The sequence below is a fragment of the Mercenaria mercenaria genome, chromosome 1, assembly GCF_021730395.1.
Source record: "Mercenaria mercenaria strain notata chromosome 1, MADL_Memer_1, whole genome shotgun sequence".
Lineage (NCBI taxonomy): Eukaryota > Metazoa > Mollusca > Bivalvia > Venerida > Veneridae > Mercenaria > Mercenaria mercenaria.
Window position 1 is genome coordinate 3,848,199 of NC_069361.1, and position 20,130 is coordinate 3,868,328.

Genomic DNA, 20,130 nt, shown 5'->3' on the forward strand with positions numbered 1-20,130 from the left:
TTAAACCTTTTCCAGATGATAACTCAAGAACGCTTGAGCCTAGGATCATGAAAATTAATAGGGAGGTTGGCCTTGACAAGCAGATGACTCCTATTGATTTTTAGGTCAGTTGCTCAAAGGACAAGGTCACAGTGACCCGAAACAGTTAAAGGGTTTGCAGATGATAATTCAAGAACACTTGGACCTAGGATCATGAAAGTTGATAGGTAGGCTACCAATGGTCAGGAGATGACCCCTATTGATTTTAAGGTCAATAGGTCAAAGGTCAAGGACACAGTGACCCGGAACAATTAAACAGGTTCCTGATTATAACTTGAGAATGCTTGGGCCTATGATCATGAAATTTAAAAGGGCTGTTGATCATGACCAGCAGATGACCCCTCTTGATTTTGAGGTCACTAGGTGAAAGGTCAAGGTCACAGTGACCAAATAATTTCTGTTCCATGTGCAATTACTGAATGCATCAAGGGGGCATTTTATGTTCTATGAGCTCTTGTTTTAGTTACTTTCAAGGCAATGGTGCCAAATGTCTGTCCATCCATCATTCTGTCCTTTACACATTCATGTGTACTGAATTTCACATGCAGTTTCATCCTGTTTAAATAAAAAAAAATGTTTGTCTATCATGTAGTGCAGCTTTCACCCAGTTCAAATGAAAGTTAGTATCAACATGAACTTGACATGCACATTTTTACATGTACAGTTATTTATATTTGGAGTTATGCCCCTTTATGGGACTTAACAATATTGCAAATACATATGTACATTGTATGCTCAACTCCTGCTTTGAAGTATACTAACTTTCATATGTAAATTAAGCATTGACTGTATGAATGGATTTAATACTGTTCAGTAATGTTAAATAAAGCACAATATTTGTCAGATGAACTTTGTGAAAGTGGAATTTATTTTATATTTCTATTGCCAGTTTAAAAAGTGGTTTTGTTCATTAAGAATTATGTTAGCAGTATGGTTGGGTTGTGGGGCTTGTACCATTCCCTAGTGTTTCATTGGGCAAAATCAGATATACTGTCTGTTAAATTCTAGCTTGAGTTATTTTAACATCGCCTATAAAAAATTTCATCTTTTCTTCTAGCTCAGTTTTAGTTAAAGTTTGTTATTTACATATTTGTCAGCATTATTATATAAATGTTTGTATGGAAACTTTTGATGATGTCAGATAATGCTGTACATTGCAGTGCAGTTTTATTACATTATACATGTATAGTCAGAACTGAAATTTGTATTTATTTAAATTCACACTAATTTACTGTATAGAATGTAGTAAATATTTGTTCATGAATGCTTTTAAATTTGTGTTACAATGTTCACAAGTAAAATTAATCTACATGACTGTATTATGAATTGTTTAATCATATTTCAGAGCACCTACACATGCTGGTGGATTATTTGCAATTGACCGTAAATACTTTTTTGAGATGGGTGCCTATGATGAAGGCCTTCAGATCTGGGGTGGTGAAAACTTTGAACTTTCATTTAAGGTAACCTGCTTTGTATAATGTTGGGCCCAATTTAGATTTGGCAGTTTTGCACAGAAAAACATGGCAAGAAATTTAATACAGTTGAACTTGTTTTTTCGCTTTAATTTTCTCTGTGATATCACTGAATTGTATATACAGTACATAAGTTCTAAATACCTTTGTCAGTATTTTTGAAAAAATATTCACCCAATGGATACATTGTATTTGTGAAATCCTGATGTAATTCTGATGGGTCAGTCATGTCTGTGTTGATAAAGGTGCTGATTGAGGGTGGAAACCTGGTTTTGAATATATAATTCTGTCATAGGATGATGTCATTGTGGATTGTTCTACCCATGTGACTACCTGTTTGTGAGACCTGAAATAATATACATGAGGAGCACCTGTTTTTTCTCCTCCGATTTACATGCTCTTTTAAATAATTCTTAATTGTCAATGTGTTACAGATCTGGCAATGTGGTGGCAGTATTGAATGGGTGCCGTGTTCCAGAGTGGGCCATGTTTATAGAAACCATATGCCGTATGGTTTTGGTAAAATTGATGTTAAAATCCCTGTTATATTGTTGGTAAGATTTTTCTAAAAAGTAAGCTTTATTGATGACAGTCTTAAGTTACATGCTGCATGAATAGGAGAGCTTTATCACAGTTTGAAAATTGTAACAGAGTCATGAAGCTCTCAGTACTGTTGATCATTTACACCACATGTCAACTGTAGAAAGCATTTGCAGAGGTTTTCAAATTTTTATAAGGTTAAATAATTCAGTTGGATTATACTTTTACGGCAGATTTTTTCTCTTGAATATCTGAAGTGTATAATTAAGTCTTTCACAGCAATGACACATTTCAGTGTTTAGAGGGTAATGACATACATACATGTCTGTAATTACTTAAAATTTGTAATTAGAAATATTTGGAAAAACGATAATATGTGATGGTGCATGTATCTTGCTATCTGTCTGTTAATTTTGTCTGGAGCATAACTAAATAACCATTCAAGGTATTGACTTAAACTTGGCATACAGGTAAATGGCAATGAGACTGTCTAAAGGAAGTTAGGGGTGGGAAAAGACAAGGTACAAAGCACATGAATTTGGTTGGTAGTTCAAAGTTCAATTCAAATGTCAAAATTTTCCTTTGTATTTTGTGTCTAGAACACAACACCAAATTTAGTGGGGGGAAAATGTGAAACTGCCAGAGCTTTGCATCACATGATTGTAACAAAAATGAAGCTATTCTTGTTTTTACTCTACATTTTGAATATATCATGTCACATTGTGTTGTTACGTATTTTATTTCTATTTCAGAATTATATGAGAGTGGTTGAAGTGTGGCTGGATGATGAATTTAAGGAATATTTTTATACAAGAGAACCAAGTGTTAGAGGGTACCCTATAGGAGATATAGCAAAACAGTTACAGTTTAAAAAAGACCATAAATGCAAAAGTTTTAAATGGTTTATGGACAATGTAGCATATGAAGTATATGATAAATTTCCAGTTTTACCACCAAATAAAGCTTGGGGAGAGGTGAGTACTATTTGTAGTTTAAACTTTTAAGATTGAAATTTTGTCTGTTTTGTTTCATTTTGTTTAGGGTCAATTTTATAGGTATCTGTTATGTAGCAGGGTAGTTAACCTAACCTGTGCTCCTGGATTTTGTGTCAAAAGTAACCTGCATTCTGCAAGTATTTGCTGGCCCCCAAATGATTTGGAGGTGAGGTACAAATGATTTCCTTCCATTGCAATAAATCTATCAAATTGTCAGACACATCATATGCCTCTCACAACCCCATGATCCATAGATCTGCACTCTCTCTTTTGAGTTAAATAGGCATGCTTTAAGATTAATGGGTGGAATTCCTTAGGCTGTGATATATATAGTATTACTTTCATATAGATATTTCATCATATTTATTGAATGTAACTGTGAATCTCATTTAAATAAAGGTTAATAATTTTACAAGGTAATAGTAATAATACATCAAATTAATATCACATTCACAGAATTATATAGGAGGATTTTTTTATCAAATTATCTAGTACATTGTGGGAGTTCTGTTCTTTATAACTATCCATGAGGCTTTTGTCTTCATGTATTTGTATAATAGAAGATTTACTGTTACTATCTGAACACATATGTAATTTTTACAGTTTAAACAGAAGAAGGGTATGTTATGCTGGGACACGCTGGGCCAGTCAGTGGGTGGAGGACCTATAGGAGTCAGTCATTGCCATCACTTTGGTGGTAACCAGGTATGTGAGAGACTCAGTCATGTTACTGTGGCCACAGTGTTCTAACAGACAACCCTCACAGCTTATCTAACCTGTATGCATGTATAATCTAAGATCTTTACTAGCAGAATCTTTCATGTGCTTCTAATTGTTTTTGTTTTATATAAATGGGAGAATATTAGTTCTTAATCTATGGTGGAAGTAGTGTTCATTTATAGTTGACTTATACCTAGTGCATTCTTTCAGTGTATTTAACCTTGTTAGATTCTTTCAGTTTATTAGCCCACATAGAGCCTGTTTTGGGGAATGTAGGATTGTCCTGATCTGTCTGTTAGGCATTACATTATTCAGTATGTCCAAACTTGCAATTCCAGTCCATTACTCTGACATTCATCTAGTGACTAAATGTATCTTGGCATAAAATTAAGGTTCCCAAGAACAGTATGGTATGTCAGACACAACACCTGATCCCTATCTTAGAAGTCCTGCCCATTCTATAAGTCAACCATCCATTTAGGGATTTTAGTATTACATGTCACAAATATTCCCCATAACCAGAAAATATGTCATGCACAACTTCCAGTCCGGGCATATCCCCAGCTCAAAGGTCAAGTTCAGGCTTGGAGGTCAAAGGTTAACATTGTAATTACTGGGCTTGCTTCATGTCAGCTCCATAATTCTTCCATTCATCAATGGATTGTAATTGTACTTGTCACAACTGTTTCACGTAATGAGACAATGTGTTGTGCACAATACCCAGATACTTAACCTAAAGGTCAAGGTTACACTTAGAGGTCAGAAGATTTATGTAATTATTCTTATTCAATCATAAACTTTGCCATGTGACTGTCTAGATTGACATTCAAATAATTTGACACAAAAATTCACCATAACAAGAAACTATGTCATGCACAACTATTAGACACCAAGCTCAAAGATCAAAAGTTGCCCTTGGAGACCAAAGGGGTAATAGTCTGTTTTGTGTCTGCCCATAACTGTGCCATCCATCAGGGGATTTTAATACTAATTAGTACATTTGTTCCCAACAATGAGGTAATGTGATTAAATAACACAAATAATATTCAACACAACAATCTGATTTGTCATATGGAACATATTAAAAATGTTGACATATTTTCTTAAGAATTACCTCCCTTTGTTACAATGCATTATTTCTCTATTTTACCACCAACTTAAAAATGAAATGTTAAAATCTTTTTTATGTTAATGTTTAAAGCCATTAAAAACTGTAGATTTTCATGCATGCAAATTTTTCACCTTCTTTCAAATTTATTAAGAACTTGTTACCCTCTCTCAATTTATTAAAACTATTTTGCCATCTTTTAATTTATTTTTGACTTGTTACCTCCTTTTAAATTATCTGAACCTGTAACTGTTACCTTTTTTTCTATCGTTTTTAACCTATTGCACTGCACTGACTTTAAATTTTTTAAAGCTGTAACCTTCTTTTAACTTTGTTTGAACGTATTACCTCCTGTACAGCATGCAGACATTTTCTCTGACTAACCTAGCTATGTTTTAAAGGTGAAAACTCTACGCATGCGTGCGTCTGTGTAAATTCTTGTCTGGTCTGTAACTTTGCCACCCATAAAAGGATTTTTAAATAACTATGCATAAATGTTCACCATAATTAGACTAGTGTCGTGCACATGTCCCAGGCCTGTAGCTCCAATGTCAAGGTTACACTTAGAGGTCAAAGGTTAACATGGTCTGTTTTTTGTCCGTTTTCAAATGACTTGGCATGAATATTTACAGTGTTGCATCTAGGACGCGCGATTGCGCGATTCCCGCATAATTTTGGCCAGTCTCGCTAAATTCTTGCTGAATGCGTGACCAACCACGCGCATATATCGGCTGTTCGTGTACGTGTTTCGATGCTGAATCCATTCTAACTGCGATGTAAACAAATCTCCGCCATTTTTATCCTGGGCTGTGTATAACCCGTCCTGAACCGTATTGACACCGATATCCATCAGCGTTTAAGTCAGTAGTGATGACCATTACTGATAGTTGTCTGCGTGTTAGTGTTACTGTAACACGTTTAAACAAAAAAAAAATTAATGCCTCTTATTGTTTGTTGATAATCAGTGTTAATTAAAAGGTTTGTTATTTTTCTTCATTACATGTAGACATACTTCTTTTGAAATCCCCCCCCCCCCCCCCCCCCCCCCCCCGTCCCATTTTTCACAGTTCCCCCCTATTTTCAGAATCCTAGATGCAACATTAATGTTTACCATAATGAGACGACTTGTCATGCGTAAGACCCAAACCCCTAGCTCTAAGGTCAAGGGCACACTTAGAAGTCAAAGATTAACAGGGTCTATTTCATGTCCGGTCCATAACTCTGCCATTGATGAAGGGATTTTAAAATTACTTGGCATAGATATTCCCTATATTGAGATGATATGTCATGCGCAAGACCCAGACCCTTAGCTCTAAGGTCAAGGTCACACTAAGAAGTCAAAGATGTTTCTTGTCTGTTCCATAACTCTGCCATTTATCAAGAGATTTGAAAATAATTTGACATAAATGTTAACCATATTGAGAATGTGTGTCATGCTTATGACCCAGGTCTCTCAGGTCAAGGTCAGGGTCACAAAATGAGCGCAGACAACTGTAGCATTCTTGGACACGCTTCAGGGGCATTTGTCACCAGTGGTGACAGCTCTTGTTATAAAAAGGTTTTGAAATTTACGAAATGAAATGCTTTTCTGTAGATGATTTTTCTTTAACTTTATATTTCTATATGCTATGGAAATCTAAAATGAGAACCAATGTTAGCTATTGTATAAATGCTGGTAAAACTAAAAAAGAATAACATTATGATTATGTTAATAACCAATTAGTAAGATGCCATTCGGTTTATATTTTAGAAGGAAATGATCATTTGTACTAACAGCTGTAGTGACTTGTACTTGCAGTTCAGTATATGACATACTAATTTCATGTTTATTTTTCTTTTGACTAATTCTTACGACTGTATACTGTGTACTTACATAATGACATTGTAAATTACTACTTCTGTAAAAAAAACAGAATGTTAAATTGGTGCTACATGCTGTTATGGTTCACTGTGTGACTTGTAGTCACATTTATATACTCACAATTTTTTTTTAAGATCTTTGTTTTGGCCTTATTTATTTCCAGGAATGTTTTTCATTTGAAAGAAATTCATTGACTTTAGAAAAAAATTGCTTTAATCTCACATTTTCAACTTTGTTTACATGAAGTCTGTAGATACTAGATTTCAAAACATTATAACATTATAGAAGCATACATTTTGTAATATTAATGAAATAGATAACAATTTTCAGTTAATATTAAAATCTATTAAGTACAGTTACTGAATGGCTTGTCAGTCAATACTGAGAATTGTCGCCCAAGGTCAGAAATAAATTTTCACAGATTAATTGTTAGATTATTGACTTATTAGCTCAGTAAACCTAAGTTGAACTATGGAACAGCCATATAGCACAAACTATGGACTGGTGGTATATAAGGAGTCACATTGTGCCCAATATATTCTAATATAACCTAGATGATTTGACAAATACAGTGTAAATGGTAATGCTTCAGGATGAACATGAAACTATTAATTTTCAAAAACAGGTAGCAATCTGTATTCAATTAATGTAAAATAATAAAGCAATATTATTTCAGTTGTTGTGTAACAGTACATTATATATATTGTACTGTTGGACTACCTATATTCTGTATCAAGTTTCTGTTGTTTAAATAATGCCTTTGAGAGTTTTATTTAGTTAGATATAATAATGTAACTGCAAATAATACATGTGTTTACTTAATCATAGTGCAGGTAAACATTTAACAATCAATAAAGTCAGTTTCCTCATTGAATTATTATAGGAGTGTTTTATAAATAGATATTGTCTGAAGCTAGTTGCGATTACTAACTAATGGAAGCATTTTCTAAATTTCTAACAAAAAAATTATATCTGGAGGCATTCAGGTTTACACCTTCTTAACACAACTTACTATCAGTTTGGGTTGTGGACAAGCAAGATAATACATGAGGGGTTTTATTGAACACTGGGTCACTGTAAGAGCTGTGTCTTTCACTATCAGGCTACCATCTCGGTTTTGTCTTTCAGGATGAAAAGTATACAGAAAACATGTATAAAAATTTGTTAGTCTGATTATTTTAAAAAAACAAAGAGAGAAATCGAAGATTAAACAACACCTTATAATTTATACTTTTTTATGTCCATAGATTGTGAGCAATCACACCTGCTTTTGTCCCACCTTCAAAATTCATTTTTTACCTTCATGTAGAAAAAGTCTGAAAAATATATCTTAAAGTATGAAATTATGCAGATTTTGAATGCATGTTTCCTGTATATTTCTAATAAGGTATAGTATACATCACTTTCTCCTTCTTATTTACAAAGTGTGTAAAATGATTAACTTAATTATTTGATAGCTGTTTATATTTTCCCACCTGGTCATAGAAATTAATCCTGTTTTAAATTGTGTATTGTGTCAAAACATTTTTGAAGTGATATAATTATATCTCCTCATTTCATGAGAGACATACCGTTTCTGCCTTCACCATCTGTCTGTCTACTATTCCATCCACATTTAGCTTTTCCATGCATGTCCTGAAGAAAAAACACATTGCCAGTTATCAGTGAAACTTTGCAGTTTTTAAGAGATTTTCTGTTGAATAATTATCCACTTGATTTTCCTATCCATAAAGTCTATGTGGAGATTCTTGTCACCACTTCATCTCCAAAACTCCTGGCTAGATTTCAGTGAAACTTTTCAGGAATGATTGTTATATAGCCTAGTTTGTGTACATCATTGGAGCGTCCGTCTGTGATTTTGCAAAATTATGGTGCCTAAAAGGACATTTGTTAATGAAATATATTCAGACTACCTTGCCTACACTATTGGCGGGATTTCATTGAAACTTGATAGGAATGATCAGTGGCAAGCCTTATTATGTCTCCCCCAGGAGACATATTGTTTTTGCCCTGTCCGTCCTTCCATCCGTCCGTACGTCACACTTCATTTCCGAGCAATAACTGGAGAACCATTTGACCTAGAACCTTCAAACTTCATAGGGTTATAGGGTTGCTGGAGTAGACGACCCCTATTGTTTTTGGGGTCACTCCGTCAAAGGTCAAGGTCACAGGGGCCTGAACATTGAAAACCATTTTCGATCAATAACTAGAGAACCACTTTACCCAGAATGTTGAAACTTCATATGATGATTGGTCATGAAGAGTAGATGACCCCTATTGATTTTGGGGTCACTCCGTCAAAGGTCAAGGTCACAGGGGCCTGAACATTGAAAACCATTTCTGATCAATAACTAGAGAACCACTTGACCCAGAATGTTGAAACTTCATAGGATGATTGGTCATGAAGAGTAGATGACCCCTTTTGATTTTGGGGTCAGTCTATTAAAGGTCAAGGTCACAGGGGCCTGAACATTGAAAACCCTTTCCGATCAATAACTAGAGAACCACTTGACCCAGAATGTTGAAACTTCATAGGATGATTGATCATGAAGAGTAGATGACCCCTATTGATTTTGCGGTCACTCTGTCAAAGGTCAAGGTCACAGGGGCCTGAACATTGAAAACCATTTCCGATCAATAACTAGAGAACCACTTGACCCAGAATGTTGAAACTTCATAGGATGATTGGTCATGCAAAGTAGATGACCCCTATCGATTTGGGGGTCACTCCATTAAAGGTCAAGGTCACAGGGGCCTGAACATTGAAAATTATTTCTGGTCAGTAACTTTAGAACCACTTGACCCAGAATGTTGAAACTTAATAGGATGATTGTTCATGCAGAGGAGATGACCCCTAACGGTTTTGGGTTCACTCTGTGAAAGGTCAAGGTCACAGGGGCCCGAACATTGAAAACCATTTCCGGTCAGTAACTTGAGAACCACTTGACCCAGAATGATGAAACTTCATAGGATGATTGGTCATGCAGAGTAGATGACCCCTAACGATTTTAGGGTCACTCTGTTAAAGGTCAAGGCCACAGGGGCCTGAACATGGAAAACCATTTCCAATCAATAACTTGAGAACCTCTCGACCCAGAATGTTGAAACTTCATAGGATGATTGTTCATGCAGAGTAAATGACCCCTATTGTTTTTGGGGGTCACTCCGTTAAAGGCCAAGGTCACAGGGGCCTGAACATTGATAACCAGTTCCGATGAATAACTTGAGAACCACTTGACCCAGAATGTTGAAACTTCATAGGATGATTGAACATGCAGAGTAGATGACCCCTATTGATTTTGGGGTCAGTCTATTAAAGGTCAAGGTCACAGTGGCCTGTTCGTGTAAAATCATTTTTTGGAAATAACTTGAAAACCACTTGACCTACAATGTTGAAACTTAGTAGGATGATTGGACATGCAGAGTAGATGACCCCTATTTATTTTGAGGTCACTTGATCAAGGTCACAGGAGCCTGAACAGTGACTTGAGAACCACTAGGCCAAGAGTGTTGAAATTTAGCGGGATGACTGGACATGCCAAGTAGATGATCCTATTTGCAGCCAACCATCAGTGTCTCTTTGACTTTCGCTCCTGACCCCTATTGACTTCTTGCCTATAGGACTTTGCATTGGGGGAGACATGCGCTTTTTAGCATCATTTAAAATCACTCTGTGTCCGTGGTCCGTCCGTTAACAATTTCTCGTTATCGCATCTCCTCAGAAACTACTGGGGGGATTTTGACCAAACTTTGTCAGAATGATGTATTGGTACCCTAGTTGTGTCCCCCTGAAAATCAGACTGGTTCAACAATTTATGAGTGAGTTATGGCCCTTTGTTTATTTCTATAATTTATATAGATTTATATAGGGAAAAACTTTGAAAACCTTCTTGTCCAAAACCACAGAGCCTAGGGCTTTGATATTTGGTATGAAGCATCATCTAGTGGTCCTCTACCAAGATGATTTAAATTATTTCTCTGGGGTCAAATATGGCCCCGCCCTGGGGGTCACATGGTTTATATAGACTTATATAGGGAAAAACTTTGAATAACCTCTTGTCCAAAACCACAGGGCCTAGGGCTTTGATATTTTGTATTTGACATCATCTAATGGTCTTCAACTAAGATTTTTCAAATTATACCCCTAGGGTCAAATATGGCCCCGCCCTGGGGGTCATATGGTTTACATAGACTTATATAGGGAAAAACTTTGAAAATCTTCTTGTCCAAACCACAAAGCCTAGGGCTTTGATACTTGTAATGTAGCATCATCTAGTGGTTCTCTACCAAGTTTGTTCAAATTATCCTCCTAGGGTTAAATATGGCCCCGCCCCGGGGGTCACATGGTTCATATAGACTTATATAGGGAAAAGCTTTTAAAATGTTCTTGTCAGTAACTACAACATTCAAACTTGGACCACATGTATATTTTTGAGTGGCAAGATGAACCTTGACATGAGTTGACCTTGATTTTGACCTAGTGACCTACTTTCACATTTCTGTAGCTAAAGCCTTCAAATTTGGACCACATGCATAATTTTGTGCACTGGAAAAAACTTTGACCTTTATTTTGACCTAGTGACCTACTTTCACATTTTTGAAGGTACAGGCATCAAATTTGGAACATATGCATAGTTTCATGTTTCAAAATGAAATTTGACATTGATTTTGACATAGTGACCTACTTTCACATTTCTCAAGCTACAGCCTTCAAATTTGGACTACATGCATAGTTTTGTGTACCGAAACAAACTTTGACCTTTACATTGACCTAGTGACCTACTTTCACATTTTTGAAGGTACAGGCTTCAAATTTGGACCACATGCATAGTTTTGTATTCCGAAGTAAAATTTGACCTGGATTTTGACCTAGTGACCTACTTTTACATTTTTTCAAGCTACAGCCATCAAATTTGGACCACTTGCATAGATTTGTGTTGTGTACGGAAATGAAATTTGACCTTGAGCTAGTCAATAAGTCTTGAAATTTGGAACACTTAAAAATGGCACATTGGTGGGCGCCAAGATCACTCTGTGATGTCTTGTTTACAAAAGCATTTTCTAGTTTAATATGTATATTTTATGGGCTGTATACATGTAGTTGAATGATCTTTAACTGAGTGATGGCTCTTTGATTTCCATACATAACATGTACATGGAACCATTTATAATTCTCAGTATATCTCTCTATAATAATGGAACGTTTATTCCTAAAAACATTCCTTAGCAAGATGACAGTAAAAAACTGAAACAAGCTTATTGTTGGTCATGAAACTGAATTTGGAGACAATTTTCCGATTGCAAATTTCTTATTAGCTAGAATGGAGATAATTCAGAATCAGCTAATCAGGTTTTAGCTCAGAATCTTTGACTCTTAACAAACTCCACTTTCACTTTATAACCTTAGAAATTAAAGTACCAAAACTCTTCATGCAACTTGATTACCTTATGTGGTGTGAAGAAGTAAAAAGGCTGGATCAAATAAAAACTTTGTTAAATGTTGATGCTTATATTGTATGTGTTAAACAGTTGTCAGTATATTTCAGATGTTCAGACTGAATGTTAAAGGTCAATTGGGTGTTGGAGAAAGATGTATTGAGGCCCCATCAGGAGATACACTACACATGAGTTTCTGTGATACACAACCAGAGGGTCCCTGGCAATGGGATGAGGTAAGGAGATGGAGAAGTCTGTTTAAAGCTTACAGAAGGGCTTTTCAAAATTGTTTTACTTTTCTTCCCTTTCCAGTTTTTGATTATCAAATGGTATAAAAATATTTTTTTTATTAAGGCTGTGTCAGGATGCACTACCAGTATGTGTATGATAACACCTTTTCTCACATATGAGATAGGTTTTCCAGATGAAATACTGGTTTGAGATAATCTTATTACACATTGCTTGTCTTACACTGGTCACAGACTTACTAGTATTTATTTTAATACAACTTTATAGTTTGACTGCATTATCTACGCATTATTTATGCTTCAGTTTACAAATTAGTCATATACAGTGTCAAAGAGTTGTGGTGTACAAGAAATCATCCATTTACACTTGATGGTGTTATTATTATATGTCTTCATTGTTCAGTTTGGATGATGTCACTGTTACAGTCTTACATGTTTCTAGTAATAATGTATGTTTAGTCAAATAAATGGTGAGAAAATAAACGTACCACACCAGTGAAGTTGTGGTAATTAGGTAAAACCTCACCATGTGATAAAATCTCAGCCTGGGGTATGGTACAGTCACTTAATCTTCACTAATTTCAGCCTGTGGTATGGTACAGTCACTTAATCTTCACTAATCTCAGCCTGGGGTATGGTACAGTCACTTAATCTTCACTAATCTCAGCCTGGGGTATGGTACAGTCACTTAATCTTCACTAATCTCAGACTGGGGTCACTTAATCTTCACTAATCTATGATGGTATAGTCACTTAATCTTCACTAAGTTTGTTAAAAGTCATAATATCTATTAATATAACCAGATTTCATTGTTATTGTTTTTCCAGAGAACTGGCCTTATCGAGAACACAAACTACAACAGATGTGTAGAGGCCGGTCAAGAAAACAAACTGCATTTAGTCCGTTGTGAACCAGATAAGACTTCACAGATGTGGACAGTAAATGAAATAAAGACCTGGCAGAGATGATGATATGTTACAATTCTATCTTGACAGCAGCTGCAGTGGTTAGCTTGTTCATCTCGAGAAGGAACTTTGTCATCCTTACATTCTGTGTTACATTTGATAGTGCACCAAGTGTTTTCATTGTGTTAGTATTCAAGTCATTGAAATGGTTTTACACACTGCTATGAAACATATATTATTCATATGTTATGTAGTCTTACACTGGTGTTTTTACAGTGTCAGACTCAAATATTAATGGCTGTTGCTGATAAAGTTACTTACGTTAATTGAGCCGCACCATGATAAAAACCAGCATAGTGCATTTGCTACCAGCATAAGATCCAGATCAGCCTGCGCATCAGTCTGGTCAGGATTCATACTGTTCGCTAACAGTTTCTCTAATTGCAAGAGGCTTTGAAAGCAAACAGCATAGATCCTGACCAGACTGCGTGGATTCGCAGGCTGGTCTGGATCCATGCTGGTCGCAAACGCACTATGTTGGTTTTCTCTTGGTGCGGCTCAATTTATTCATTTTGCTGTTTGATTTCACACTTTTCGGCATTTTTCTGAAGTGTAACAATATATCACTTTCTAATAAACTCTCTTGCTTATGAACTTCAACAATATTATTTGACCTTTTCTGTTTGAAGTTTTTCTAGAATTATGTCTTGTGGGAATGTAGTATTGATGTAGGCTTTAAATATTTTAAATGATAGAAAGAAAGTTAAAAATTTCATAGAACTAATTTACTTTTATGACCAACCATATTGACATCATGGCATTATTCCGGGAGTTTAATGGTTAAATTTTGTTAAATCTGCTGAAAAGACATGAAAGGAAAAAGTAAAGATTTTTGTTATTTTTCATGCAAAGTCAGAAATGTATATTTCACACATAATACAAGGCTTTATATCATCTTACATTTCGCTATTCCATACAAATACTGCATCTGGTGTCCACTTGATGACAGATATATCATCTTACACCCACAGAAAACAAATACCCGTCTATTGCTAGAACATCTGTTACAGAACATATGATACATGATACACTGTCCTGTTCAAGATTGTAAATTGCATTTATTAACTAAAGGTGTAGATTTACTAATTATTCAAACAAAATATGTCAGCAACAGATGTTACACAGTAGTTAATGTCCTGACTTTTACCATGTCACTCAAATAGATATTCAACATTTCCAGTCTGTGTTTTTTTATCAGTTTTGTTTTTGATATGTAAAAAGTAATATTTGAGTTTTTAATTAGATTTTTTACTGTTTTAATGAAACTGCATTTTACCCTTTACATTCTCTGTTAAAATTGTTAACAGTTTAAGACATTTACGTTGTATAAAAATACAGTAGAGAAATGACACACATACAAATATTGTTAACCTGTTAGAGGAGCATACTCCTGTTTATATTTTGAGTCTCAAACATACGTTTTTCATTTTATCTAGATAATTGAGGGCTCGTTGCAAAACTAGCTTATGTGTATATAACTAAAGGAGCCCATAGACGAGTTCCATATTGAGCCCTAAATATGATAATACATGAAAACTGTTTAATTCAACCATTATGTGCATTGAAGGCAGATTAACTTTTTAGTGATCATTTGCGTAGTTTGATTTATAAAGTAAGTAGATATATTCTGTAATAAAACACAAAGGGTAACCCAGATACATGTTAACAGTCTTGTTCATACAGTGTTCTGCTCTGAGTTGTAAATCACAAAAGTCTGATTTAGATACATTTTTTTATTATAATCCTTAAAATAAGTATAACAAAAGAATTTTTTATGTAAATGTGAAATGTTGTGGAGTACTCATTTGTTACCTGGTGAAGAGAGAATGGTATAACCACTGTAGTTGTTGCACCTGTCCTGTCTGCGACATGTTTCACCTGTCTGTGACATGGTGCAGTAAGTTAACATTAGCTGACAAGACCATTGTGATACTAGTGTAAAGACTGGTGCTTGGTCAAGTAACGTTTTTCAGTTTCAGGATGGAGGGCTGTTTGCAACAATGCTATTAAAAATAAGGAACAATAAGTACCATTTGAGTAAAATTTGTAAATCATGAAAGTTAGTTTAATTTCAACCATATGTCAAAAGGCAAGGTAACTTTTGTGATCGCGTAGTGTTGATTATAAAATATTTTCTGTAACAAACACAAGGGTACAGATACATGTTTAACAGACTTGTCAACAGTTTCTCTCTGATGTAATCTAGAAGTCGATTTAGATACATGTTTTATTAAACCTTAGAATAGGTCTAAAAAATTAGAAAAAGTCCATTTGTTGACCTGTGAGAGAGGTCCATACTTTTGCACTGGTCTGTGAAGTGTAATTCGAATGTTCACCTTGATGATATCTAGGTCATAATAATAGCTGACCAAGACCTTGTGATACTAGTGTAAAGACTGGTGCTTGGTCAAGTAACTGATGTTTTCAGTATGGTGGTGGGCTGTTTGTTACATTGCTACTTAATATTAGTGATACAATTATGTAACTTTTGTTTAGTGATGACGAATTGTTAAAGTCTTTGAAAGTTTAGTTTTTTAGCTCACATGTCACAAAGTGACAAGGTGAGCTTTTGTGATCGCGCAGTGTCTGTATGTAAACTTTTGCTTGTGACCACTCTAGAGGTCACATTTTTCATGGGATCTTTACGAAGTTGGTCAGAATGTTCATCTTGATGATATCTAGGTCAAGTTCGAAACTGGGTCACATGCCTTCAAGAACTAGGTCAGTAGGTCAAATAATAAAAAAACGTTGTGACCTCTCTAGAGGCCATATTTTTCATGGGATCTGTATGAAAGTTGGTCTGAATATTCATCTTGATGATATCTAGGTCAAGTTCGAAACTGGGTCATGTGCGGTTAAAAACTAGGTCAGTAGATATAAAAATAGAAAAATCTTGTGACCTCTCTAGAGGCCATACTTTTCAATGGATCTTCATGAAAGTTAGAATGTTTACCTTGATGATATCTAGATCAAGTTTGAAACTGGGTCACATGCCTTCAAAAACTATGTCAGTAGGTCAGATAATAAAAAAACCATGTGACCTCTCTAGAGGCCATATTTTTCATAGGATCTGTATGAAAGTTAATCTGAATGTTCATCTTGATGATATCTAGGTCATGTTCGAAACAGGGTCAACTGCGGTCAAAAACTAGTCAGTAGGTCTAAAAATAGAAAAACCTTGAGACCTCTATAGAGGCCATACTTTTGAATGGATCGTCATGAAAACTGGTCAGAATGTTAGCCTTGATGATATCTAGGTCAGGTTTGAAACTGGGTCACGTGTGATCAAAAACTAGGTCAGTAGGTCAAATAATGAAAGAGGTCATAATTTTCATGGGATCTGTATAAAAGTTTGTCTGAATGTTCATCTTGATGATATCTAGGTCAAGTTCGAAACTGGGTCAACTGCGGTCAAAACCTAGGTCAGTAGGTCTAAAAATAGAAAAACCTTTTTACCTCTCTAGAGGCCATATTTTTCCATGGATCTTCATGAAAATTTGTCTGAATGTTCGTCTTGATGATATCTAGTTTAATTTCGAAACTGGGTCATGTACGGTCAAAAACTAGGTCAGTAGGTATAAAAATAGAAAAACCTTGTGACCTCTCTGGAGGCCATATTTTTCATGAGATCTTCATGAAAATTGGTGAGAATGTTCACCTTGATAATATCTAGGTCAAGTTCAAAACTGGGTCACTTGAGCTTAAAAACTAGGTCACTGTGTCAAATAATAGAAAAAACGACGTCAAACTCAGTTCAAAACTGGGCATGCGGGGACAGGTGAGCATTTCAGGACCATCATGGTCCTCTTGTTTAGCTCACCTTAACCCAAGGTTCAGGATGAGCTATAGAGTACTGGAGAATGGTTCAGGATGAGCTATAGAGTACTGGAGAATGGTTCAGGATGAGCTATAGAGTACTGGAGAATGGTCCAGCATCCATCGTCCTTCATCGTCCTTCATCATCCTTCATCCACAATATACATAAATATCTTCTCCTTTGGAACTGTTGGCCAGAGTTTCACCAAATTTGGTCTGTAGCATTTGTAGCAAAGTTTACTCTCAACGTTTTTCAAATGGTTACATTTGAACTGTTCTAGGTGTCACTAGTTCTAATCAGACTGTATAAGCATTATAATGCCCTCTTCTAATCTTGTTCAAATGTGGGCACTTGGTCTCTTAAAGAGATCACTAAACCTAAAAGTAGAAAATTTTTTTAATAACTTCTTCTAAGGAACTTTTTGATGGATGTTCATGGACTTGGTGGGTAGCATCATTGTAAGTTCCTTTTCTAGTTTTGTTCCAATAGCAACTTGGTTGTTTGTAATTGAAATTGAAATACCTTAAAGTAAGTTCTCATGAACCTATTGATGTATCTTCACCACACTTGGTATGTGGCTTCAGTATAAGTTCCGCTCTTTGTTCAGATGGGAGTATGTAGCTCCTTTTAATGACCAAACAAGTTTAAAATAGAAGTACCTTTATACAACTTATTTTCATGAAGCAATTGATAGATCTTCATGAAACTTGGTCTGTAGCATTCTTATAAAATTCATTTGTCAACTCTTTTCAAATTGGGCACTTGGCCCTTTAAGGAGTACTAGAGCTTAAAATAGAATTATCTTTAAATGACTTTATCTCTTGAACTGCTTGGTAGATTTTCATTCAACTCGGTCTGCAGTATCCTTGAAAAGTCCTCTCAGATTTGTTCATTTGGGACTTTTGACTTGTTTTTTATACTAAAGACAGATGTTGATCTTGATCCAGCGTGTTATACATACATTTAACATCAAAAAATCAAGATCAGATGAGCGACTTAAGGCCATGATGGCCCTCTGTTCCCTTTTATTATGCATTGTCTACATTTACTTGAAATACTTACTTACTAATTACAGTTATATGTGTTTCAGTCATCAAAAGGAATATAGCTTTAAATAAATAAATATTTACACTTTTTTAAAAAAAAAAATTAGGGTAATTTGTGATTTCATTTAATTGTTAACTTATTTATTATTTTGAATTTTTTCCAATTTGTTTTACATATTTTATTTATTCAAGAGCATAAAAACATCTAAAATCAAATTGATGCAGGTGCGGTATTTTGTTAAAATTATATCCAGTTATACAGCAAATAGCTTTGTAGTGAGCTTATGAAAAGAATGACTGTGTGGTCCAGTTTTTTGCAATACAGACTCATCTACCTTAATACCTATATTTCTAGAACAAGTCTACCTGTTTACTGCTTCTGCAATGTATGTGCTTTAGATTTATGTAATACAGCTTTTTAGCCTGTATGGTGTTGGTGTCCTGTAAAACCCAAATTAGCAAAAACACTGTCTACTTAGTACATATCACCATTGAATGCCGTTGTTTGTTGTACTGTGTATAGTTTTGCCTTTCCTCTGTTTGTTGATTAACCAGGAACTACTTTTCCTTAGCATTTGTGGTTCAGCAAAATATCTTAGAAATGAATAGTCAGTTAGATTGCATTTGTTTTGGTGTCCTCTGACAGTTTCCTTGTAGCCAACTTGTAATCACCTGCATTTATTTTATTTTTATGTCTAAAATTTGAATATCTTTATATGTTTCTAAAATGCATCTAAAACCACACCCATATTTTTATATGCAATGATTTTGGAATGCAGTACAAAACCTCTTTTGTACAAGACCAGGGTTTGTCTGCCTCATTGAAATTTGTTAACAGTAAAGGTTTTGTCCAACTCGAAATTCTCATAGGTGGGATTATATCTTAACTGTAAAAAGATGTGTTAGCGGAGTTTGTATGCTACTTGAATATCAGGCTGAGTTTCGTCCATGAGGGGTTTTGTCTTACTGCCATGATTTATCACTTACAGTATTATTTGCGCTATCCATGTTTTGAGGTTTGAACACAATACTGTCGTAAAGCCTTTACGAGTTACTGCAGTATAATAGTGTTGAACCCACATGTTTGTCTCTCATTTGGCACTTCTTTGCTTTCACTTTGTGTTTTACCTTTGCTTGACCAGTATTACATAGTGTAAATTTTCCCAAATCCTCTACTTCAGGATTTATATGCTTATTCACAAATCCAAATTTCCTGTTCTATCACCTTGGTTGAATTCAGTCTATTTTAGGTACTTTGGCGTTTTGAAATTTAGCTTCATTGTTGAGTCACAGATATTTAATCTAATATACCACCAATTCTGTTTGGATATTTATTTATAAATTATAAAATTACTTTTATAAGATTAATTTATTACATGTAATTATGTTTGCGTTTTTTCACTATATACATTTAAATGAGCATACTTCATGAAAATAGAAAAAAAAACAATGAAGTGTTTGCCAGTCTATGCTAAAATAAGGATGTTCTTTTGAGTACAGATACTGACTGTTATGAAAATCTAGGTCATTCATACTTTGTTTCTAGTGATAAATATGTCATTTCCATCCAGAGAAAAAAATAAATGCCTTACAAAACTGCAGGAAGATGTTTTAATTAATTTTTATTTTCATAGTGGAAACACTTGTGGAAAGTGTGATGAATCAAGCGAGTAGAGCTGGAGAACACTTGATGCCTATTGGTGTCAAACTGCCTTTGGTCAGTAGATGACACTGATTTGGAGTCTGTTAGTCAAAAATTAACAAGAATGATTACCTACCTGAAGTCAGTAAATGAACCCTATAAATATCTGGGACATGAAAACACTTTCACCTGTAGAGGATGTTTGTTTGTGGTCAGTAAATGGCCGCTGTTGCTTTTG

At 35.0% G+C, this 20,130-nt stretch overlaps 1 protein-coding gene across 1 annotated transcript in view; it reads left to right on the forward strand.

The window, feature by feature from the left end:
* Nucleotides 1-15,288, forward strand: part of LOC123545142 (N-acetylgalactosaminyltransferase 7-like) — a 28,096-nt gene extending 12,808 nt beyond the window's left edge. Inside the window, exons 7-12 of the mRNA XM_045331454.2 lie at nt 1,385-1,502; nt 1,949-2,068; nt 2,807-3,028; nt 3,653-3,754; nt 12,285-12,410; nt 13,250-15,288. Coding sequence (XP_045187389.2) covers nt 1,385-1,502; nt 1,949-2,068; nt 2,807-3,028; nt 3,653-3,754; nt 12,285-12,410; nt 13,250-13,390 — 829 coding nt within the window. The 3' untranslated portion in view covers nt 13,391-15,288. The remainder of the gene's footprint in view (nt 1-1,384; nt 1,503-1,948; nt 2,069-2,806; nt 3,029-3,652; nt 3,755-12,284; nt 12,411-13,249) is intronic.
* Nucleotides 15,289-20,130: the final 4,842 nt, after the last annotated feature.